Genomic DNA, 25706 nt, shown 5'->3' on the forward strand with positions numbered 1-25706 from the left:
GTCTTCCTGCTCACGCTGACAGATCTCTAATAAGTTGTCATCTTATATTTACTTTAAAAGACTTTATTGCAGAATATTGAATATTTTGCAAGGAGAGCTGATTGCTCTGGACTTCATGCTATTAAGCTGTTGAGAACAAGGTAGTAATAAGCTAAGACCTAGTCTTTTGAGGGGCAAAGACTTTATTAATAAACTCAGCTGAATTTTAACCATCTCTTTTTTGAAATGTTATTGAATGTGTCATACCAGTTAATTGAAATAAGTACTTGATATTGGGCTCTAGAGAAAATGTTGGTAATTATTGCAGCTCAAAGTTTAGCATTTCCTTTAGAGTTTAATTAACAGCATTATGATTTGTGTCATAGAGCAGTTCTAGACCTTGCCACTTGCAAACAAAAAGCTTTAGCACTGCTTTGATTGTTTCGTTGCTAGACAGAGCTTTTATGACAGGTTTGTTCAGCAAATGGGAGAGACTTTGGCTCTGGAGGTGGAGTTTAGGCATACATGCCTAAGAAACCCTTTCAGAAAGATAATCTTCTTGTAGCTACCTTACTCTAACTGTGACTGTGTTTTGAATCACGTTACCTATGATTCTGAGTTAAGATTCACAGTTTGAAAATCATTTCACCTTGAAACCTGTGCTCTGGCGACATTCAGATATAAGCCAAGAAGAGAGCAGTTAAGTTCTGAATGCTCCTAAAACTCAGTGCACATAGTTTAAAATCAGAGTAGAAACCACAGAAATTGTCATTCAAGCATGGCTTGAATATTTAGCTCAAGGAGATTCAGGTCCAGAGCTTCCAACTTTTTTCTGGTGTGAGCCATCATCATCCTGTAGCTGCCTGCTGCACAGATGCTATCAGGAGGTACCAAAAGAGAGAGAGAAGAGTGACCTTGACTCTGTAGCTTGTTAGGCACCCAACTAGGGACAGAGGCCTGGTTTCTAAAATCTTACCAGAGGTCCCTTTCTCCCCTTCTAAAGAATGCTTACCATTCAGCTACAGAGGTAGAGCATGTTCCTGATCTCTCCTACCCAATAAGAGAACACTTGCAGATGTTACTTGGGTGGGAGTGGGGTTGTGTATCAAACTCTCAGGTTTTAACACAGACAAGATGACTTGAGCTATCAGTTGCATTACATAAAAAATTAAGTAAAAGATTGCTACTAAATTCTCTATTCTGAGATACTAGTTCTGCACTTAGATTAAGGTAAATCACCACATTTATCAGTACAATTTCATCTTAGTAACTCTTACTGACTACTTGTAAACCAGAATATTTTCATGACTCCATTTCAATTTGTTTCAAATCTGGGATGATAAAATCAAATTCTTACAGGGGATCAGTACTGAAGGTCATGGCAGATAGTATAAAAAAGTAATGTAATAATGCAAACTGTCATAAACTTTCTTGTTCCCTGAAATTTACTGATACAACTTCATGGAAGTAAAAGGTTCTTTTAAAGATCGGTGTGTGTAGCAGAGCTCAGAAGACATGTACTTTCAGAACAAATTAATATTTCTAATAGTGAGTAACTATGGATTTTCACAGACAAACAAGCATGTCTGAAAATGTCTGCTTTTGTTTGAAACACTTCTCTCCATATCTAAACATTTCCAGACAAGTTTTTCATGTGACAATAAAATGCATAGTTCCTTTTACTTCCACTTATAACATTATTTCCCAGAATTTACAATATGGGAAATTCAAAATGTGTCTTTTAGTTAGGTGTTAGAAAATTATACCTTTGCATTAGAAAACATACCTTTTCACAATTCAAATTGCATTTGGTCAATAAAAGACTGTTTTCCTGTTTAACTCAAGACTCTGCAGTTACTAGTAGTGAGCAATTAATTTAGGAAGTTATTATGGAAGGCCATGTTTTCAAATAAGTCTCTCTACCTAGAAAAGGTTTGGGTATGTGTCTGTTACAAGTTGTGAGGTGTTAAGGTATTCAGCATTTCAGAATGTATGAGGCAGAATTCTTCTGATGTTTATAGCCTTTAAAAGGTTTCAATTCTCTTAGAACTGCTTCCTGGAGAGAATAACCTCATAGTTAAGAACAGAAAGTAGAACTGCAGAGCAAGTGCTTTGATGTGTTGGATACCTGATAGATTTTCTTTATATAAGATGACCTATAGTTATTGACAATACTTTTCTTCTAAGCTAGATTGGCAGAACTACCTGGAGTTAGCTTGTTTTGCATTTCACTTGATGAACAACAGAATATTAAGCATGAAGGAGGTAATTATACTGTTTGGTGTAAGTAAGGTTTACTGTCTGGGATGGCTATTCAAAACTCTACAGAAATTTTATTATACTTGCTTATCTCTTGTATGGGTAAGAGTTGATTTCCTTTAAACTTTAATGATTGTCTTTTTTTTTTTTTTTAATGGGTAGACAAACTTTATAAGCATGAATGCCTCTTATGTTCTTTTTAACCTTCTTTTGTTGTTCTTCAAGAAAAAAAAAAAATCAAACAAAATCTCCCAAACCAAAAACCACCTGACAATATCCTAATAGGACAGAGGAAAGTTCAAAGTAAAACATTACATGTAATACACAATCACGCTATTTGTATTTTACTTTCACAGCAGACCAATAAAATTTGTGAAAAGTAGTCTTAATTACTTAAAAGAAGTTTTTCCATACTGTAAACTTTAGTTTTGTTCTTTTTCCTTCTGTAACTTCATATGATACAATGCCCTTCTATAGTCCATGTGTTCCACCAGCAAGTAGGCATATATAACTTGCAATTTGTATGTTTAATAGGGTGAAACATAATATCTGTAAACTAGAAATGATATATTATAGCAGGCGTTTGTTTTCACACAAATTACTTTTTCCTACAAATTATATACTGAGTTATCTGCAATATTGCTTCATAAGAATTTGGTTGAGTTTCTATTACAGTCAACCTTTTGAACCTTATACTAACATCACTGCAATGTCAGAACAGAAGTTTTGTGAATCAGGCCAGAATTTATTTTGTTTCATCAGACTAAGTTTATAGGTTAGTAAACTTTTAGGGGTGTAACCTTAGGTAAAGCAAAGCTGGTATGGCTCCACAGGTAGCTTCAGCTTCATTTTTCATGTGATCTCTTCATAAATTAGTACTTGTTGATTTCCTAATATTCCTTTGTTTATGTTTTTGTTTGGTGGACTGCTTGGTTCAGTCTTGCAGTGTAAGGTAACACACCAAGATATGCTAGAAGCATCCTATTCTCCAAAGCCTTATTTTATCAGGTCACTGAGTATTAAGATGAAGATTTTTTTAAGAATGAAAACAAAGAACTTCTAAGTGACACAGAATATAAAGGTCTGAAAATGCATCTTACTAGTCCTCTTTGACATCCTTTCCTTCCAGACTATTTATTCAAACAACCTTCAGTGGTTTCCTATATGAAATAAACTCTACAATCTCCTTCAAGTCTATTTCCATCACCTATAAATTAAGACTTTTGGAGGCAGGGGCACAGGTCCCTCTCTGAGCTTCTCAGCTAAGCATGTAGGGTTGATGTTAAGAAAGGAGCAATCTTCGTTTTCCTCTAAAGAGTTCCACTTGACCTAAAGCTCATCAGTCAGAAAAACACACAATGCAGCTGAGCAGCCTTGCTGAGCAGCTTTACACTTTTGAGATGAAAAATATATTATACAGTATTTATGACAGACTAGGAACAAACAAATCTTTAGATTGTACTTCCTATCATAGTGTTTTACTATCTCTGCCTTTGTAACATGGTAGAGATGCAGTCAAATATTTCGGTACTGTCTTTACTGGTTTGAAGAAGATCTGTTCTCTTTTTTGGACACAGAAGTTATCTATTATTTGAATAATTTATTGGTGTCAATATGTTTAATGGTTGGACTAGATGATCTTCAAGGTCCTTTCCAACCTAGATGATTCTGTGATTCTGTGTCTTAACAAAGAGTTTGAAGTTGCGTAATTCTTCATCTGCTTTATAATAGTTAACATGCAAAACCCATACATCTCAAGAGACCTAATCTTTCCTTTCTGTTCAACTGAAATTGTCAGTTGCTATCTTTTGGAACAGATTGGAATCACACTACATTTCCTTCAGATTTGTGGCATCCCACTATGTCTAGTTGATTACTTCGAGTTTGCAGTTCTCATTGATGGCTGAAATATCAGATTCAAAGGATGTCAAAGCAGTATGTGGTCAGTCTCTCTATATGCAAAATATTTGTGCTTTTTAGAAATTTAAGTTGGATTGACTGGAGTTCTAAATGTTATGTGCTAATGATTTAGTGCATCTTGTGAAAGCTATGCCTTAGGTGTATTTTACCTTTCCCTGAAAGATAAATTAGGTAAAACTGAACCAGTGAGAAATTCTCCCAGACATTTATACTTAGAGCCAGTGATCAGTCCTCTGGCAAAGCTTGTGTAGCTGAGGTCTCAAAAATTCCTAAAGAAGTTTTCAAAATATAGAATATTATAGAAAGCTGTATAAGATTTGTTTTGTAGAATAAAAGATGCCTGCAGTTAGACAAGTTTTCTTAGACTGACATACAATAAATGAGAGAATCTAACAACAGATAAGTTAAATGATGCTTGCGTTTTGTGGATTAGTAATGAAATTTTATTCCTGATCTCCTGTTTCTTCCATCAGTGTTACCTCTTAAAATTTGCCAAGTTATTTCTGTAAATCTTAATTTAGATTAAAACATCCCTATAAATAAAAATATTACAAATTAACAAGAATTGTTCTTTTATAGAATGATGAGATTAAGTGCTGTAACAGATTGCTACTTTATTATTCCAGAAGAAGATATAATTATTTTTCAAAAAGTTTCAACTAGAGGCAGAATATTTCTCTACTGAGTTTCAAACAGTTGTGGTGTAAAATACATTAAGTCCATAGAATCACTTAGTGACAGACAAAAATTATATAATCTTTTGGAATTTATCTGATGCTGCATCTCTCCAATGACTTTTAAACTTGTGGATTTAGTACATGCTATCAGTCGTAAAAGGAAAGAAACTTGTTTCTTTAATCTTTCTTTGTATATAGTCTCCATACACAGCTATTCTTGTAAATTACTTTTATGCAGTTACACATTTACTTATGGATTTAGTTTTAGAACACATAGAAGACTTGGGCAAATATTTATTATCCACTGTAAATTATTCCCATGGTGCTTGCACCCTGCTAGTGTTCTTTGTAGGGAGATAGGGATATGTGTGTTTGTGACAATAAATCCAGGGAGGAAAAGCATTCATATTAAGTATTAACCTATGTCAAAGATAACAGATTTTATTTGGGAATGGTTGACATGAGAAATAAAGGTGTAGAAAATACAAGTAAAATTAAGTGTGATCCCTTAAAGGAAAATAAGGGAGACCTGTCTCTCACAGACATTTCTTGAAGCATGAAAATTTTTTAAAGGGCATCCTAATTTATCCAGTTCACAAAGCTATCTGTGATGGCAGGAAAAGAATTTTTTCTTGAAATGGATGCTTTATTCTCTTTCTCCCAATAGCTGTTCAGAGTCTTTTGTCTATTTATATTAATTATTCTTGCTGTAAGAACAGTGCTGTTTTTCATTATTTCATTGGCACGAGAAGCCCTGATTCAGTTTTGCTGTTAATTTTGATCTTTCTGTAGCTCCTTAGTTTCAGTGACTAAAAGCATCAGTAAAGAGAAACAGAGAAAAATGCCATAAAATACTTATGCAGCAGCACAAATTAAGTTTAATAACATTCAAGATATTTGCAATTCCACTTCATATCTGTGATAGGGTAAAGCATGCACCAAGAGTTTGTTTAGCTGTTTATTGCACTGTTACATGTTTAGCAAGTTTTAACATATCTGGTGGGACAAAGATTTGCTAGTATACCTAAATAGTCTAATAAAATTTTCCTTCATACAGAGCAGAATAAAATCAATGTTAATTTTAATGCTGATAAGTATTTTTTTGTCAAAATGTTTTGACAGCATGTTAATTTTTTCGGTTACTTTCTATCTGTATCACTCAAAACATAATTTTCAACTTTGTTTAGCCAGCCACTCATCTCTGATTAGAAATAGAATATATCTGTATATGGCCATACTTTACCAGTACAATTAAATTAATTAACTTGAAGTGTAAGTTTCATGAATAAATCACTGGTGTCCACCACTCTGGACTGAGTTTATCCTATAGTCTAGGCCTAATTTAATGGATCACTATCAGAGGGGCTCTTTACAAAGGGGTATGAAAAATGCTCATCAGCTCTCTGCTGCTCACTCTTACATAAGGACCTGAAATATCCAAGTGTGATGCCCAGTTTCTGGTAGGACTTCATTTAGCTCTTGTATAAGTGTGCCATTCTCTTTGAATTATTCCAGGAAAATAATTCAATCTTCTGACTATGGTGTCTCAGGTGACCGATAATTGTGCACACAATATTTTTGCCTTGAGTTGCAGCTTCAGAGTTGACCCAAGTAGAAACCAATTGTACCATCTTAGAGTGAATCTACTATTTGAATAAATTAGTTATACTCCAGTGTACAATGCTTTATATTCACAAGAACCACAATCCCAACTGGCATCTCTATTATGATCTCAGAAAGGAGCCAGAGACTAAAACACTGTGCAGAGAACAATTTTCTACTGAATATTTTTAATTTGGGAAACCACATTCTGAATGGCCTGGAAAGAAGATGCCTGCACAAAGTATGTACCGTATGATCTATCCATGATACATTGTGAGAGCAATAGTAGGCAATGACCATTTACTAAAAGGAAATAACAGTTTATTGAAAACCTGTCTGAAATAATAACTGCCAAAATACCGAATTACTCCTTCTTGCTTAACAATAATTGTCTTTCAAGTCAGATGAAATTTATAGATTTGTATTTTTCTGTCTGGTTCAGTTTTGTAAACTTGTTTTCCTCTTTTACTACTTTATGCTGCCCAACTCCTATATTTGACCCTTTAAGCACTAGTTTTCTGTCTTGTTCAGATTTTAAAAAGAAACAAGCTGCTAAGTGATTATGACCACTGCAACTGATATTGGGTAGTTTAGCAGAAAAGACTGAGTTTACACTGGGAATAAAGAGAATTATTTTATTTTCCTATATTGTAGTCAATACATTTAGTACAATAATATCTTAATTTCCTTCAGTATATGTACTCTTAAAAAAAAAAAAGTGTTTAACCTTCCTGTTAATAAATTTTACTTAACTGGGTTTTATGCTAACCTAGCAGATATAATCAGGGTTTTTTCCTACCTCTTGTCAAGAACTTAGCCATGCATTGCAAGTGGAGAAAGCTTAACATTGTCCAGTTTCAAATCTTTTGTCAGTTTTACTGGAGTCTGAGTGAAAGCATAAACTAATAATGTAAGAATCTTCTTGATATTCAAATGAGTGAAAAAGATGGAGATTATCTGATTCATTCCTGAAAAAGTAGATGTTGGCTATGAAATAATAGTCCAAAGTATGGGTACTGCACTTCTTAAGAAGTCTGGAAACATCACAAGCTGAGGAACAATGAAGTATTTTCTAAGGTTTAAAATTCTATGGATGTGGGTATACGCTTTGGCAACCAAGCTAAACAAAAGCATACTGACTAGTTTTAATGTGCTGCAAAACAAAATAGTGGATAAATTGCAATATTAAAAAATCTTAAACCAAAAGTATGGATTCATTGAAGAGTACTTTCACTGGAGTTACTGCTGACAAAAATTATTCAATTTTTTACTTTGGTGCTAGGAAATATTTTAGATATTTTGGAGGAATACCTCAAGAAATCTTTAGAGGGATATTCTCAACTGTCTACTCGAGTAAGTGGCTTAGGAAATCTGAAGAAATGTTACCTGGTAGCTGGAGAAGCAAGCAAATACTTTCATCTCAGGGATGAGAAAGACAGATCATTACTAATATGCTTAGACATCCTTTTTCAAGTCTAATCTTGCCTTTAAATTTTATCAAGACAGAGTTCTATTTGTAAAGTAAAATTCTGTTTCTTTACCTCCTATAACTACTGGGTGAATGAAACACTGTAGTATGCTTATGGTCAAGGGCAGGGATCAAAAAAACTATGACACAACTACAGGATCCATTAGATTCCTCATCTCACATGGATTGAGACTGCTATTTCTGACAGGCTTAGACTTTGCAAGTAAAACTTGATTTTTTTGACTTCTCTGTTTTGTTTCATTGAAGCTATTGAACCTTCTTCTATATTTTCTACTAGTATATATAAAAAATCATCATCCTTTTCAATTCTACAGTGAGATAGACCGTGATACTCTAATCTCTTTTAGTATAACATCCCTCTGATTCATGTGTATGATTACAGTCTATCTACTGTACATGAACAAGGGGAATTAGGGCTGTGGTTAATACTTAATTATTAATGGACTGCAACCCAGATGAATCTGTCATAAGTATGTAACCATTCTGAGCTGATGTTTGTAATTAATTCACTAGCTGTAATCTGCACGCACAGCTGAAAAATCAATAAAAAAAATAATGAAAAAAATCCCTTTGAGCAGCACACAAAACACACTGAGAGATTAATTATTTTACTGTATTTGTCTTGTATTTGTCCCTACATTTTCTGAGGTGTGAAGACTTTTCCACATACTCTAAAACAAAAACAAGCCAAACACTCTCCCTCCCCTGCATTATCTCAGTGAGAAAGTACCAGCACTTATAAGAAAAATGCAGACTTAGATGGATTAATTCTGGGGTAGATTTTATCTCTTCTAGGAAAAGTTGAGGGTTGCAAAATAGTTGATCCAAGACCAGGGTGACACTATGGCTCATGCAACTGACATGGAATAAATGACAAGAGTCTGTAACTAGTTAATCAGTAAATCATTTCCTTCCCCTGTGACAGGTGGAAGTATTACCATTTCTACCTGATTTTTATGATTTTATACTTCTGCTGTGCTTCATGATTAATGAAGATGAGTACTATATTTTGTAAAATTTACCCCATTTCTTCTGGAGTATACTTACACAAACAGGAAAAACATGCATTCATGCAATAATCAATGTTTTTTTATTTCTGCTTTTAAAATTCATTTAGTCTTGTGTCATGTAGATCTTCTGCTGAAGGTATGAAAATGCACTCTTCATACTTTTCAATTCACTGAATTGAATTAAATTTGGTTCTGTATCCCAAAGCTTACTAATAGGATTAAATAAGTAAAACTACAAATTTATATGTGTATTTGTGAGAGAAACATGTATGATATGAACAGATTAGGATTATTTTCTATTGTGTGGGATAAGGTTCCCTTTATGTGACATAAAAGGTTAAATGGATCCTTCACAATTGCTATATTTCTTCTTACAACTTCCTCTTGACAGCTACTAAAAAGACAAGTAGTCACAAGTTATTTGTTTCTGCTTCATGCTGAGCTCTACGTTATTTAAATGATCATTTTCATGCAGAGCATGGAGAACTTTCTTCTTCCCTCCATTTGAAAATAACATAATATAAATTAGTACAGTTTCAGCACATTTTACTGTTACTGTTCCAGTTTAACCTTCGAGGGTCTATGACTTGTAACAAAATAAACATTACATGAGTCACACAGAAACCTCTTGGGAACATGAGTAATTCCCTTTTATGAAAACAGTACTACTATTTAATATAGGTTGTTATATATATGTTTTTTAATATATGAGAATGAAATAAGGTCCAGAATCCATCAATATGTTGCTGCATGAAATAGAACTGTATGAAGCATTTTCAGAATGCAGTGGTTTTATCAAGATAATCAGTTCAAGTTACTATCTCATGTGGCAGAAGGATTCTGTAAGGAAAAAGTAACTCACTGAAAAATATGACAGAATATCAGTATTCTCCCTTAAAGTCAGTTCTTAAACTGAAGAATTCAACCAGGACTTCGTTTTAGTTTGAGCTCTTGTCCATATTCACAAGCGGTTCAGTTTTGCTGTTTGTTTGGTTGTTGTGTCCCGTCCCCCCCAACTTTACTTGTGATAAACCATTAAGCAGCCATGCGTGGAGGGGGGGTGTGCCTTTTTAATTAGTCATCCTTTGAGCATAAATGTTAGTCATATCTCGTGCATTTTTATATTGTTTCAACAAATATTAAAAACAAACTTGCAGCTGTCATCACTGTTTTTTTCTGTATGTTCAACTTTCATTATTGATTCTGGATATCCTCTGAGATCCATGTAAGATATCCATGAGATCTAATGACACTGAATGTCTTTTGGGATTGTGCTTTTAGTTTCTAAATGGAAACAATGAATTCATTAATATTCCCTAGAAAACATTACCTGGAGTATCTCCAAAAAGGAGTTGCCTTTTGAATGAGATATAGGCATAAATTGGAGATGAGGAGAAATCCTATAACCTTGTTTTCTCTTCTGTGGCAAGAACACTGGTTTACTACCTGGTGTCCATTCACGATTAAGAAAATACATTATTAAATCCCTATAATCAATAAAAAAATTAAAGGGGAGGCACAGTATACAGCTGAGATGAGCCAATAATGGCTGTTAGCTACTCTGTTCCCTTAGAACTCCTGCAGTCCCATCACTTTGACATGAGTATCAAGGAAATTATGTTGACTTTTGAGCCCTGATTCAGAATTTTCTTAAGTAATCTTTAGGAGAGCTGACATTCTAATTGCTCCACGAATTGTTTCAACTCAGAGTTTGTTAAGCACTGACACTTCTTACTAAAAAAAAATAAAGGTATGTAATTTGACACAGTGACAGATTAATACTTTAGCATCAGATTGGCAGAACAATTAGACAGCTTAAAATTTTCCTACATCTTAATGTCTGTGTTACTTCAGGAAGCCATAGTAAGTCCTACTTTTCTGAAGGATATCTTGCCATTTCAGTGATAAAAGTAAATCAGGCTATCAAAGGATTTAACAGGATTACAAGGAGTCTTGTAGCAATTACATGCAAGTCTAGAAAATTAAAATATAGGGAATTTAAGCCCAGCATGGTGTATTTTGTACAGTACTCGCCACTGGTATCACATAAACTGATACTTCTTAGTCCTCATTACATATATATGAAATTGGTTTTGTGAATGAAATTAAATAATAAAGTCTGAACTACAGGATAAATACAACTTAAACAACGGAAAACTGTATGTTTCTAATGTGCTTTCTTTTATATTATAATGTAATCAGGGTTTAAAATTAATATTTGTCTAGAATTATGTCTGTAGAATTTGATTTCACTTACACATAATATTGTATGCAACCTGTATTGTGTTTCCCCACTGACAACCAACTGATTAGTATAATATGGGCCTGGAAGAGTACTAGGTTTTTAGTGTTTAAAAAAAAAAAAAAAAAAGCCATAGGTATGTTTTATATATAAATAGTCTTTAAGACAATTGTGAAATACTGAAATTCCTTGAATATCAAAGATGCAATGTTACAAGAGCTGGTACAATAATTTTTAGGTAAGAAAGATTTTATGGAGTTATTCTATAATTAGAGGAACAGATAAAGAATATTGTACCATAACCTGCTGGAGGCAATAGTGATAGAAATAACCATGGAATCTAAGCCAGGAATTTTATTGCTTTGGTAATATTTCTTTGGTAACATGTCTGAGTCATGTTAAAAATCTATATAGTCTGGTATAGTCTGATTAATTAAACAGAAGAAATACATCACAATCTTATACACTCTTTATCCTATTTGATTCTGTTCCTCCCTAAAGCAGAGGCAGGTATTATGTAAGCTAAACAAAACCAAAATTTCATATAAGAAGTAAACACTGTTGAAATTTTATTCTTTACAGAGTCTCTCTTATAACAGTTTCAGGTTTAATGGACTTCAGAGGCATGATATTTGTTTTGCACCACTACAGGTGGAAGCAGTATTCAGTCTTTACCTTCTTGATGAAACTGTAAAATGGAATGGATGTGTTGGGACTCAGAAAAGAAAATTTTACAAATCTTAGGTTATCACGTTGGAACCTGAGAGTGGGTTGTTGGGTGTTGGCTTTTTTTTGTTTTGTGGTTTGTTTTTTTTTTTTAATAGCATTACTTTCTTTTTATGTATTCCTTTGATTAACACTTGTCTTAAATGGCCCAAGCGTTTTGGGTTTTTTTGTTTGTAATTAACATAAAATTTTAAGGAGGATGTCATTCTAAAATGGACTTTTAGTTCAACATAAATCCAAATTCTAAGGTTGATTTGTTACTGAACAAGTCAAGAATATTAATCAAAAAACATTTAAGGATTGGACTGAGGCCAAAATACATAAATGTTAGTACTTGTATTAACAGAATTGCAGAGCTGAAGGGAACCTGTAGAGGTCATTTGGTGCATCCTTGCTTTCCTAAGGTAGAATTAGCCACGTTTATAATACCCTTGAGAGGACATTTTCTAGACATTCATAAAACCCTCCCAGTGATGAAGACTCTATAACCTTCCATCACAACCTTTGGTCTCATTTTTTTTTTTCTAATTTCTAACCTGATTTCTCATTGTTCCAATCAAGCCATTACTTCTGGTACTTTCCACTATGGACATGCAAAACATGTTCCCACTTTTGCTTTAGTGCCCTCTTGCCTTTTAGGTACATGAAAAATGCTATTTGCTCCTTCAGCTGCCTTCTCTTCTGGTTAACTTGCTTTCAGTCATCTAGCATGAGCTTTTTTCAGATGTTAATCAGCTACTTTCTATTTTCTTATGGTATTTCTTTATTTGTTTGTTTTATTTTTATTAGTTTTATTGGGAGAGGACTATATAGTATCTCATGTTTGCTTTGACAATTCCACTTCGGTTTCTTGGACTTTTGACATGTTACAGAAGTCAGTCTTGATGTTCTTAATTATTTAAGGGATACTTTTATTTTACTATTTTTCGAGTAAATTATTGAAAACACAAAGTTTCATTCTGTGTTCCTTTTTCCTAGTATAACAAAAGAATAATAAGGTTTAAAATTTGTTCTTTTATATCCTTCTATCATACCTCCTCTCACAGTATTAATCATTCAATCAATGTACATGTAATCCTTTCTGTATTCTGAAATATTTTCTTAAGCACTGAAGAGAATTTCAGAATTGGGCATGATATACATGAAATTATTCTAAGTCCAAAAGCAATTAATGTATTCATTACTTCAGTGCAGTTGGCATATCTCAAACGGTGCATTTGTGTTTGACTTTATTCAGTTTTAGAGATGGCATGCACTATCTCTGCAGTATGTGATAATGCCACATTCAGAATGACAGCAGTCCAAGCCCTGGGGCACTAAATGCTTCTTGAGATATGTTCAATTGCTGTTTAACTGTATTTAGCCTAAGGTGCAGAGAAAGAAAGTGCTGATGCCTTCAAACATGTTTAAGTATTTTAATAGTCTTGGCATGTCAGAATATGCCACAGAACTAACTGGGGAGCAGTTCCTGAATTACTGCAATTAGGATGCAGGAATTTCAAAGACAGTACTACTGTAGCTGTGTATCACTATAGTTTAGGGTTTTTTTCCCCTCTTAAACAGTGATTTTCTACAATATGCACCCTCTCAGCTGTTTTCTGCATTATTGTTCTCTGATCATGTATTTAATCCTTGTTAGGCTTTAAGAATTCTAGCGTGTCTCCAGTCACACAGCTCATAAAACAGACAACCGTTTAATATAAAAGCTATGTAAATGGACTCCTGTTTAATTACAGTCTTACTGATGTTTCTCTTGAATTTTGGATGGTCCTCTGAATATACTATATTTGTGTACAGAGTGCAATAAAAAGTGGGATGAAAAGTGGCTCATCTAAACCACAGTCTCTATCATTACTGTATGACAGCTCCTATTCCTTTTTCTTTTTTCACAATAGCCTGGAACTACTGCCCAGGCATTCTTTACAGGTTCCCAGTAACTGGAACCATGCAGGGATGTTATGGGCCCATCAATGGGAAAAGGCAGCAAAAACTGCATGTAGTCATTGATTAATCAGATACTATTTAGAATCCATCTGCTAGTGAGTCCTCATATCCTGCGGACCAATCTGCATGGTTACAGAAGTACTGCTGTAGCACTGTACTGTAACTTCTCTAATAAAAGGTCCACAGCTCAGAATGCTTCCTGGGCACAGAGTTCTTTCTGGGACTTCTGGGAATATTCAAGTTACTTATCTAGATAGGATGTCAGTATTGCTGCAGAGGGTTTTCAAAGTCCAGGGACAAGTGGAACAGAGCTTTTAGCAACTAAGGTACATCCAGAGTCTGTTGTTACCACAGGCTTTGCGTGTAGTTTGCAAAATCTGGGTTTGTATAAAATAGAAAACTGCTTGTTAAAAAATGTGTGGAGAAGAGCTAGAGTGAGTATGTTAAAAAAAAAAAAAAAAAAAAAGCACATAGCTTGACTACTGCGTTCATAATACTTTCTCTGTACTTGATGAAATATGTTGACCTTTGGTAAGGAATGGGAAGAGAAAATAATGGAAAATTACTTAGTTGGAATATTTTAGTTGTTAATTTTTTGGCTTTAAACTGGATATAGAGCATCATATTTCCCCTCTCCACACTGCCATGGTAGATTCCTTTTTTGATAACAAGCAATCCTTCCAGCCCTAAAGCAAGAGTCAGCTACAATCAGCAGAAACATGAACATACATATAAATAACTCAATCCATTTGCATGCAAAGTTTTATGGAAAATATAAGCTATTACCATTGCAGAAATTAGCCATAAATGTTTAAAGATCTGTTGGATTAATGATAAAGGGTTTGGGGTTTTTTTTAAGTTATAGTTATCAGCTAACTTTAGAAACTGGTGGAAGCTTATATCAGATACAAAGAGAAAATGTGAGATACTGTAAATTAGTGTTCTCCAATATTTTTTTTTTAAGCTTAAGTCTAAGCAGTTGCAAGTGAAGTCTTCATTAAAAATATTCACTTTTTAAATTTGCATGTATACCTAAAAAGTTGTCTAAATATCTGCATTCTAGGGAGTGTGTTTACGGTGGCTTTGTAAATAGCCAAGAAATACATAGTTCTGATGTAGACACACCATAAGAGGATATATTTGAAAACAGTTTAAATGCTATCTTCCATTGTAACTTTGAAGATAATTTTATGCAAATAAAGCTTAAATCTGAGTAGTTGCATATAAACAGTTAAAACCTAACCCTAAATCTACAAATTTCTGTATGACAAGAAATATCATCCCTCCGGGTTTACTTTCTCACTAATTAACATTGCGATAAAATTTGTTTGTTAATAACAAGGATTTTAAGCACCTATTTCAGTCAATTTCCAGGTGTGTAACTGTGGTAGAAATCTTTTGTATGCTTCCTTGATGATTTACCAGTTGTGCTGACAAATTCTTTGCTGTGTCATATTCCATTAGGCTTGTCAGGTAGCAGTGTGGTTGTTACTAGTGTTTAACTTCTAAAATGAGAAATATTTTAAAAAGTGCGTCACTTAGAGACAGATACATTTGGATGTAGATTGTGCTAGAGGACAAAATTGATTTTTTGTTTGTTTTCAAATTCAGAAATTTTTCACAACTTCATGGGCTAGATAACTTAAAAACAGAAGCATAAAGCCACTACTCTGCAAAAGAGAGTCAATCTGTTCAGGGAAGTAGCAAAAATACAGTTGTATTATTTAACTTGGGAGCTGAAGTGGTGTGTTACTTTATTCAAAATGAAGGTTAAATCTCTGTGATCTACTGCAGTGTATAGAAAGTACTCAACTTTTCCTTAACTGACTACTTTAGGTAGTGGTAATAGTTTAGTCCTGACAGCACTGGATGTTTTAATGATCTTCTAATATAACACACACACACACACACACACACACACTGTTCTCTCCTTCCCTGTGTTGCTTCCTACCCCACCAAATGTTGAAGTTATGTCCACCTTTTAAACAGAACAGCAGTTAAAATGCAAAAGGTTTCAAAACATTTTAGATTAAATGTGTGCTTCAATGCTGTACTGATTCAAGCTCTTAGAACATATGCAAGAAAGCAGTGGAGTAGAAGGCTACATTAACTGTATGTGCCAAATATTAACTGAAGGGTGTTTTAGAGGGAAATATATCACGCTGGCTCTGAGAGCCTGAGGGAGGCGAGGCTGCTGCTGCTTTTTCATGTCCCTAGGTCTAACCAGTAGCAAAGATGAAGATGCATTCCCAGTAGGTACATGCACAGAGCACACACATGCACCAAATATATACACAATTGCCCACAAAGATCACACTCAGAGCTTTCACAGGAATACAGACAGCACCAGTGACCTCATTCTGTTTCCCTCTTTGGCTGGACAGGATGGAAGTCCATTAGTGAGAGTGAACATGCACATATGTATACATGTAGATGCACACATAATAGACAGCCCATACTCAGGAGTTAGAAAGGAAATTAATAAAAAGATAGGACAGATGGTGCTGATCAGGCACAGAGCACAAGCAGACAAACTTATTAGCCAGCAAACTATTTACACGTGACTGACCCTTTTATCCCACTATCTCCCTATTTTCCCATTCGTGTTCCTCCCAAAGCCATCTAAAACCCTCCCTTGACCTTGCTTTGGGTTCTCCCCTAAACATTGCATAATAAATCCTGTGCCATCCCAAAATGCTTTTCCCCCATATTCCATAATGTGTCCTACATACCTAGGCAGCAATCCCTCTGTTAGGCAGAAAAGTGATCTGCAGACCAGCTGCCAAGGACTCATGGTGATGAGTTTCATGCCTGGACAATGGGGCTGATGGCTCTGTTAGGCATAACCCTAGGAGAGTGTGAACAAGGTGGTTGTTCCTCCTGAGTTCTTGATTTGGGTTCCTATCTGTCACTATACACACCTGTGCTCCTATGAGCCTGGGAAGATGGACTTTTGATGGGCTGATGGCCACTGTGATGGGCTTGGGAGTCGCCTGTCAGGGTACTATTTGGGTTAGTATTATCCTGCTAGTGTCTCTATCTTCACACCCACAAAAGAGATCAAAGTTCTCCAACAGGGTGTGTCAGCCACATGCTTTTCTTAGAGGTGGTTGCTTCATAAAACGATGCTATAAGGCTGAATTGTACAAGTCCTTATCCTTTGCAGTAAGGAACTCTAATATTTGTCCAGAAGTAAATAACGGATGCACTACAATGTAAAATGCTGAATTTTCAACTGCATGATTCAAGGACCATTAGTGGGGGAAGGATTTTTATCAACCCAAGTAATGCTGGCTCAAGATTTGTTTGCACTAAAAAGAAACCATCAGTATAAGAAGACATTTACAGTTTCAATCTGGAAAATAAATGAACACTGCAACAACAAAAAATCCCTTTTTGAGAAACACATACTCCTATGTTATAAAAAAAGTTCAGACACATTGCCTTGATAAGCAGTTGCTAAGGCTCTTCCAAAGTCATAATTGAAATACTGGTAGCAAGCATAATGTTTAATGGTCATTATCTGGAAATAAGGTGCTGTTTGAAGAGTTTATTGAGATTTAGATGGGAAGGGAATTTGCCCCGTTGTAAAAATATGAAGAAGGTTTGTCTATTTAAAAATCAAAGCACATCAGGTGCAGCTCAGCATGTAATTATGCTTCTTACGTTTAAGAAGTGCCAGAATAATACTAGATTTAGCTGACAAATGGAGAATTTTCCTGTTACAGTCCCCATCTTTTGTCTATATCTGCAGAACACAGTCATCTGAAAATTGATAGGCTGATAACTGTCTATAGTCTTTGAATTCTTCATAGAAAAAAATGTGGGAATCATGGCTGAGTCTAAGTGCAAAAGCTTTAAAAAGTACAAATGGGAAAAAAAAAAAACAAAAAAACAAAAAAACAACACTCAGTTCCCTCCTCCAGGCCTTACACATCTTGGTTACAGAGTTACTCCATTATCTAGACATCAGTGCTGTTTTCCTCATTAAAAACAGTCACATATTGATATATGGAATATTACACTGTATTTAGAATACATATAGATTTTATAAAAATTTTGACAACTTTTAATAATAAATAATATGCAGATGCTTTACAATAGTGCAATTACTAATTAAATGAATGTTGAAATGCATGAAAATTATCAGGACAGGATAAACATAAATCTGACTTTCAAGAGCTTTTACAGTTTTATCAGGAGTAAATCCACAGATGCTGAAATGAAAAATGCTTGCTCTCCAAGCACCTGTTGTAAATATTTTAAATTAAAACAGTTTATTCTGGATGGTGCAAAGGATTTGTTAGTTGCTTTTTTTCTTTTTAAACCTCAGCAGTGGTCTTTATGAATTGAAAAATATTTCACAGTTGGAATTGGCACTGTTTGAGAGGGGTCATCTGGCATCCAAAAATCAAACAAAAAATAGACAAAATAGAAATAACAAAATGAAGGCTGAATAGGCCTTTGAAAATTATTTTATAAGGCATAGGTTATTACTGGTAAAATTACTATTCGCATGAATTTGGGTGTTGTAGTGGAAAGGTAGAAAGTTGCCACAGCCCATATGAAGTGCCTGACTATGTTTCCATGTTGAAGCTCCTTGGTCCTTTTAAAGCTAATTGATTTGTTATAAAAGAAACTGAAAACTTTCATCAAATAACTCATACGAAAGTCATATACAATAAACTGGAAAAGCTAATTTACTTGTTGATTTATGTTCCTTGTCAACTTTGTTTGAAAATCATGTTATTACTTTGTAGGCTGTTCCAGTTATTTCTTGTAGACCATAAAGTACAGTATAACTGATTAAAAGTTTCAGAATCTTACCTAGTGTTTAAAAGAGTTGAGGTAGGTTTTTTTAATTCAGTTGTAATGCAAGTATCCAAATTCAAATCTTAAAAACTACCTGTGTTTTTATCAGGTAGAGACAATCCTACAGTCTCCTGAACTTTGCTAGTTTTCAGTGAAAGCTCTTACAAGTACTGTAGCTAGAAAGCTTAGACACAGTGATCTGGAACAGGACACATTCTAACACAAGTGACATTTAAAACAGTGCATCTATTCAGGCAGCACTCATTCTCCCTGTCCCTCCACATGCACACACAACATGCAGAACTGCTTTATCCGTACATGGTAGGTTAAGTTTATAACCAATAGCAGGGTTTTTGTATGGTCCTACTAATCACTGATTGTACGATTAATGTAACATACTGTGTACTAACAATGAATGCCCAATTGTCAGAAATACAAGTAGAGGTTTACATGATGTACAAATTGAGTCTCATTATCAATAACAGAGCTGCTCACTCGCAGGGCATTTAAGTGTGTTCATAAGTATTTGCAGGGTGCAGGGCCTTGGGTTCCTTTTATATAAATTCTAAGCATTCTTTTAAAAAAATTCAAGGAAAGGTATTTTTAATAATTTCAAGAAAATTGACAGTATGGAATTAAGTGCTTGTTTGATTCTTTTAGACATCAATATTCATTCAGTACCTAATGCCAAATGCTTTTGAGATTGATTTACAAGCACAGGAAGTGGCTTAACAGTCTTATTTTTCAGTTCTTGAGGTTGATGATCTGTACAGATGTTTGTTGCCTATGGGCATATACAGTGTAAAAAAACAAACAAACAAAAAAAACCCAAAAAAAACCCCAAACAACCCTATTACTGTGGTTTTTATGGCAACATTCTTACAAAGACTTTTAAAAATACCTTTTGTGAATTTAAAGATTCTCAGTTTCACTGGAAGTCATTGCAATATTCTTCATTTGTAAAGACAACTCTATTTTACTTTCAGATTCAAGGCCTCTACCAGATGTAGCCCTGACAGGGAAGTGTACCCGAGAGTGTGATGAATATGGCCACTCGGACTCCTGCTGGATGCCAGTTCGCACTTCTCCTGAAAGAAAGCAGAAGAGCCAGCCAAAACTCTCCACTTTCATGCCTGTTGATGAACGGGGCAGTCAGGAAAAGCTGGCCAATGGAGAAGCCTCCCTCATGGGTGATCGCAACAGAAACCTCCTTAACAAAAAGTTGACCTCATCCTATGAGACCTTCAGTGCGGCTAGTTTCAGCAAAAATGAAGAAGGCAATCCAGAGGATATCCCCCTTACACAGACAGGGGAATACAAGCCATCTCCTGTCAATACTCTAACTAGAAGAGAAGTTTACCTGTAGGTTAAAAAGCAGCAACCAAGCTCTTTCATATTCTAAGAAAGAAAAGGGGCAAAAGTCTTAAAATCAAAACAATTTTAACAAAAAATAAGAAACTAAAAAGAGGGGGCCACCAAAGAGACAAAAGATCCGCCTGCCACTTCTGCCTCCATAGCAGGCATTTAATTATCCTGTCTGCCTGACTATAATGTACAATGTAGAAAATGTTGTTACTTGCATGTCTAATTCTCCCTCACTGATTTTTATTTTCCTAAATCTACAGTTGCAAATTCCTCCCATAGTAACGAGCTTGATTGAAAAGAATACAACACACTGTTTTTTCCCCTCTGCAGAAGCATGAGTTAAGCCACTCATTTTGTTTGATTGTCATCTGGCTTGTTGAGGATAACAGGTCAGGGAAAATGTATTCAAAGCATCATCTGAATATTGCTGATCCCCACCAGGGACAATCCTTCAGAAACCATACAGTTATAGAGATAAATATAAAGGAATAATCATTAATAGGCACTTTGTGAAGACCACAGCTTTAATATTCTCACCTCTCATCTGAGGCTGGAAGCAACAGAAATACATTCAGCCTGGGACTGAAGTCAGAAACATGGCATACTTTCCTATGATTCATGAACTCTGGTTCTGTTTTATCCATAGAACAAATGTGTTCTTGCTGTGTCTCTCTCCTTCTCTCTCTTTCTCTGTAATGATTACTGCAACGTAAACACAATTAGTAACACATATACTGTAGGATAGTAATGATAAACTGTTGAAATCATTATTTTGGGCAAGACTAACATCTAGCTGGAAAGATCGTAATAACAAAAAGGCCAAAGATCACACAATGGATCAGGGGAACTGCTAAGTATCGGGGCTTGGCTTAGAAAACCAATATATTCACAAAACCACACATGTACTCACAACACACCTTCAGTTACATTTTGCACAGCAGCATACTTCACAAGCCCAGATGACTTTTTTTTTTTTTTTTTCCATTCAGTTGAATGCCCAAAGGAACTGATGTGGGGTTTTTTGTAATGACATGATATGTTGCAGCAGATGCTGCATATGATATGCTGCATATGCCAGTTCCAGGGAAATTTTAAGATCAAAATTAAAAGTGAAGAGTAGCGATAGGAGGCTGTGTTAATGAGAATGCTTGGTAGGGTGGAAAGGGTGAACAATCGGATGATGCAGTGACAAGAGAATATTACAAGTCAAATACAAAACCTTCTTTCCAGAGTGTAAGGAGTGATTGCTAGGTCTTTTGTCATCAGTGTTGCAGATTACCAATTGCTTCAATTATGTCAAGGATATAATGAAGGTTTTCTTGAAACACAAGTGCATTAAAACCAAGAGAAGTGCAATACTAAATGATGTCAAGACTCAGAATATTTAGGCTAGGTAGAAAATGGTACTGTGATAAACAGTGGTATGATACTCACCTAGCAGGCGAAGGCGAGTCAAAAGGAGTCCAAGCTACTGTGATATGCAAGAGCTCTGGGCTGTAACAATTCTCAAGGTGAACGCTTCTTGACAGGAAGAGGAAATTAAACAGATTTTTGTGCAATAAAAGCAACAAAACATGCAGAACTTCAACCAGTTGCTTTGTAGCTGATGCTGTAGTAATAATGACAGACTGAGCTCAGACATTCAGATGAGAGCGACAATCAAACAACACAGCAAGGACAGCTCAAGGAGGAAAGCATTCAAATCCCTGGCTGTTTAACCTGGCGTTAAGGCATGACTAGATGGCTCTTTAGTATACTGTAGACACAATGTAGCTTTGGGTAGTTTCTTGCTATGAAGAATTGCATAGAAATAACCTTAAACAGCCTAATGTAGAGGTTGGTAAATCAATAAAACTCATCACATTTATCTTTTGAAATCACTTCTTCATATAGTGGGATGTGCCATAATTGGCCATTTTGTTCTCCTGAGTTTACTTTCTTCAAGTAACATTGGTGTATAGCAGTTACGATGAATGGGCACATTTTAGAAAGAAAATATCAAAGATTAATAATGATTGAACATTTTTATGTTTAATTATTTAAGTAATATGGAGAGATGCAAACTAGTACTTTGTTATGAGACTGCATACAGCAGTTACTGCTTTGTATAATCTGTAAGTACCTGTTTAAAAATGCTTCTAAAAATGCTTATGTAATGTATACACATTTTTCTTGCACGTTTCAACAGAATACACAATTGCATAAGACGAATGTTCAACAGAATTTCCTTTAATAAGATTTTATTTAATATTACACAGACACACACAAAAAGTTAGTAGCTTGGTTCCATATATTCTTAGACCCTTTTTCTACAAGGCTAATAATACAGGTCATAGAAGACCTTCAGATTAAAAGGATCAGCAGTCACTCACCAATTTTTGCACCACATAAGACAGTCATTAAATACTTTACTTGTGTGCATCTCCTTAGATCTAAAATGGGTGTGAAAGATTTTTTAAAAAATTCTATCTACTGTAAGTATTCACAGTAATTCTGGTGGAACTAGCCACTATTAATGTGCTGATTACTCTTCTGACCTGGCATGACACACAAATATATTTTGTGTTTGTATTATTCCTCTTTATTTGAAATAGGTTAAAACTGGTGCCACTCCATAAATAGAGTGTTTTTGTATAAAAATAAACAAATAAAACTATAAAAAATAATTAGGGTGAATGCAAAATATGCAACTGTGCCTTTTATACCTATTATTATGGTAAAGTGGTAGTTGGGTTTGGACACTGAGGGATAAGGGGCTATTCCCAACTTTTTTGAACCTGTATATTTACCTGTGTTTATTTTCTGAGAAATTATAAATAATATATTTAAAAACAAGCCTTTTGCCAAACTCAGTTAATGGACCAGTCTTAAGCATTATTAATACAAGGCTGTGGTTTAAGTAGGTCTCGAGTATTTTTTTTATTACTATTTTTGTGGAGTTTGGGATTGTTTTAATTTGTTTTTAATTCTGCTGCCTGGAAAACTATGATCAGTCTATATTATAGTTATCTAGCAAGGTGTCACCAGTTCATGTTGCCAGGAAAATTGAAGATTAATTTTCTTAATTGCTTTAGCCATCATCACATTTCAGTTGTACAGTATAGAAATCATCCTTTTATTTCCTTCCATGGGAAACTCAAATGAGCTTTGCATGTATTTTACCATTAGGGCACCTTTATAGATTGATGCGTTAATATATAACTTTATATGTATTAGAAAATTCAATAGCTTTGATCTAAAATCTAATGCTCATTCTGGATCTCAGATCCATTATGTTTATTCAATATGGTTTCTGACTGGCCTGCTGCCTGAGTTTCAGGAAAAAAAGTTAAACATTATTTTTATGTGGGGGAAGAACTTAAATGGGATTGAAATGATTGGCTGAAAGGTTACCCTAGGAAGTTGTCATTCAGGAAAACAAAGAATATTGTTAAAGACCTTGCCATAAATCCAGACATCACCACCACTTGCAAGGAACATGAACAACAAAATACTTTTCCTTTTGTTTCATTGGTACATATATAGAGTGTTTCCTTAAGGAATGAAGCAGATGAAATAGCAATAGAAATAAAAGTCCATCAGTTAAGTTGTATTACTGACTGAAGAGCATAAACACAAGGAAGAAGACAACATTCACCAGCTACCTGGGGTATGTTTTCAGACAACTTTTTCCTAAATTTTAAAGCACTTGCATTCAGTGTGGTACGATCTGTTTGTAATAATAATCATTGACTATTGTTCTGCAACTTGGATGTTGATAGTGAAGCAGAGAAAAATTTATCATTGTTTATTATGAGTCACTATGCACGCAACTATGCTAAACATGGCAAAATGTATTAAGCGCAAGTCCACCTCTATTTATGAAATATTTACATAATTTAATTTGCTTTTGTACAGTTTTATGTAAATAAATTGCTTGTCATTTTTGTCTCTGCAAATTAAAATATAACATGTTCAACTGGTTGCCCATTTGCCAGTGTACTTTCTCTGACAGGCTATTCCACTTTTACTGGATGAAATCACATGCTAGTTTGCATATTTAACCTATATTTTGCATGGCAAAGATGAAATTGCCTTTGTAAGTGGCTACATCTTCAGCTGCTGATACAGCTGAAGTTTTACCTGTCTGCAGAGTGACATTCAATAAAGATTATTGTCACTCAGGACAGCATACAGCTATTTTTGTGGTAGAAATAAAGTACTTGTAATGATAGCAGTTGTTTCTGATTACTGTTCAAAAGGGCTTCTTATTAAGGTGTGTTTAAAACTTTCATATTCAGGGGAACAACAAACCCAACAATTTACTTAAGAATAATCTTAAGGAAAAGCTCAGGTATTTCCATTATGAAATGACAATTTTCTAATTATCAGCAAGGTTGCTATTTTTTCCGAGAAGTTTAAAAATATTAACAAATCCTAGTGTCAGTGAAGCATATATGCTGAAAAGAACAACACAATTAATGCAGCATTTCAGAACAAAATGTAAAGTAAAAAAACCTCCAGTTCTTTCTAGCTGTGAATCAAATTATCCATCTCAGCATAACTACAGATCAAGAACAAACCCTTCTCAAGAAGAAACATCTAAGAAGCAGAAAGAGTTTATTCCTTAGCTGTCTGGATCACACACTGCTTTTTGTTTGTTTGTTTGTTTGTTTAAAAAAAAAAGCAAGTTCTAAATCAGCCATTAATTTGGGATTTACATCAGTTGTAATATGTGCAAAATACGTTTGTGGAGAGAGGGATCAAAGGTTAGAACTCACCCTCCTTCCTGTTGTTTTCTACAAAATACAGTATTGCTACAGAGACCTTGCAAATCATTGTGTACAATTTCCCTCTGAACACCACAGAAAGTGCTGTTTCTACCTTTTTACCTTAGTTACAGATTAGGCTTTGATTTTTGTGAATATAAGTTGGCCGGAACTTTTTTTTTTTTTTAATAAACTTTACATTGCAAATTTCTTTCTCTGCCTGTGCTTTCAGTTAACATTGCCTGGTCTTCTCTAATGAATGTGTGAAGGAAGATTCTTCCTTTCATAAACAGAGGTCTGAATCTACATGCCTGTGGAGAGAATTCAATCCACCAACTGACCCCAGATCTTTCACATCACATGGGAATGAGCTACCCCTCAACCTCTTTCAGCAGTAGCAGTATTTTAATGAGTAACTTCAATCAAGCTTTCATGTTTATTTTATACTAGATGTAGTATGCAAGTCATGACCTTATGTTTGTTTATTTTGTCTTTTATCTGCATTCTTCTTGTTTACCAACTGCATCCATGAAAGTGATTACAGGAAGATAAAATAAATTTCCTGAGCCACTGAGAGTGGTAAGAGAGGATAATATAAACTGCAAAAGCTAACAATTTATGCTCCCCTTTAACCCTGGCTTCATTTCTCCCTCCTGCACTGCAGTAAAATGTAAATCTTATGCAGAGACTGAAATTAATAAATGTGACCTAGGCAGAAATAATTTCATGTCTTTATTAAGCTCCTGAGAGGAATGTATAGAAGATGCTTAATAGTTCATAAATGTGCAAATCATCTAGCCTATGCAAAAGAAAGCAACACTGGAGTTAGACAAGAATATTTAGTATATTGCTTAGTAAAATGATAGGATTCCAGTCAGTCAGTTCATACAGCTATTTCTTCGAAAACAAGTATGGCTGGTTTAAAGACTTAGA

General features: G+C 34.7%; 1 protein-coding gene across 1 annotated transcript in view; it reads left to right on the forward strand.

The window, feature by feature from the left end:
- PCDH7 (protocadherin 7) overlaps positions 1–24676 on the forward strand; it is a 298562-nt gene extending 273886 nt beyond the window's left edge. Inside the window, exon 3 of the mRNA XM_026846931.1 lies at positions 19647–24676. Coding sequence (XP_026702732.1) covers positions 19647–20026 — 380 coding nt within the window. The 3' untranslated portion in view covers positions 20027–24676. The remainder of the gene's footprint in view (positions 1–19646) is intronic.
- Positions 24677–25706: the final 1030 nt, after the last annotated feature.

Source organism: Athene cunicularia, assembly GCF_003259725.1.
Source record: "Athene cunicularia isolate RWA chromosome 4 unlocalized genomic scaffold, athCun1 chr4_part1, whole genome shotgun sequence".
Taxonomy (NCBI): Eukaryota; Metazoa; Chordata; class Aves; order Strigiformes; family Strigidae; genus Athene; species Athene cunicularia.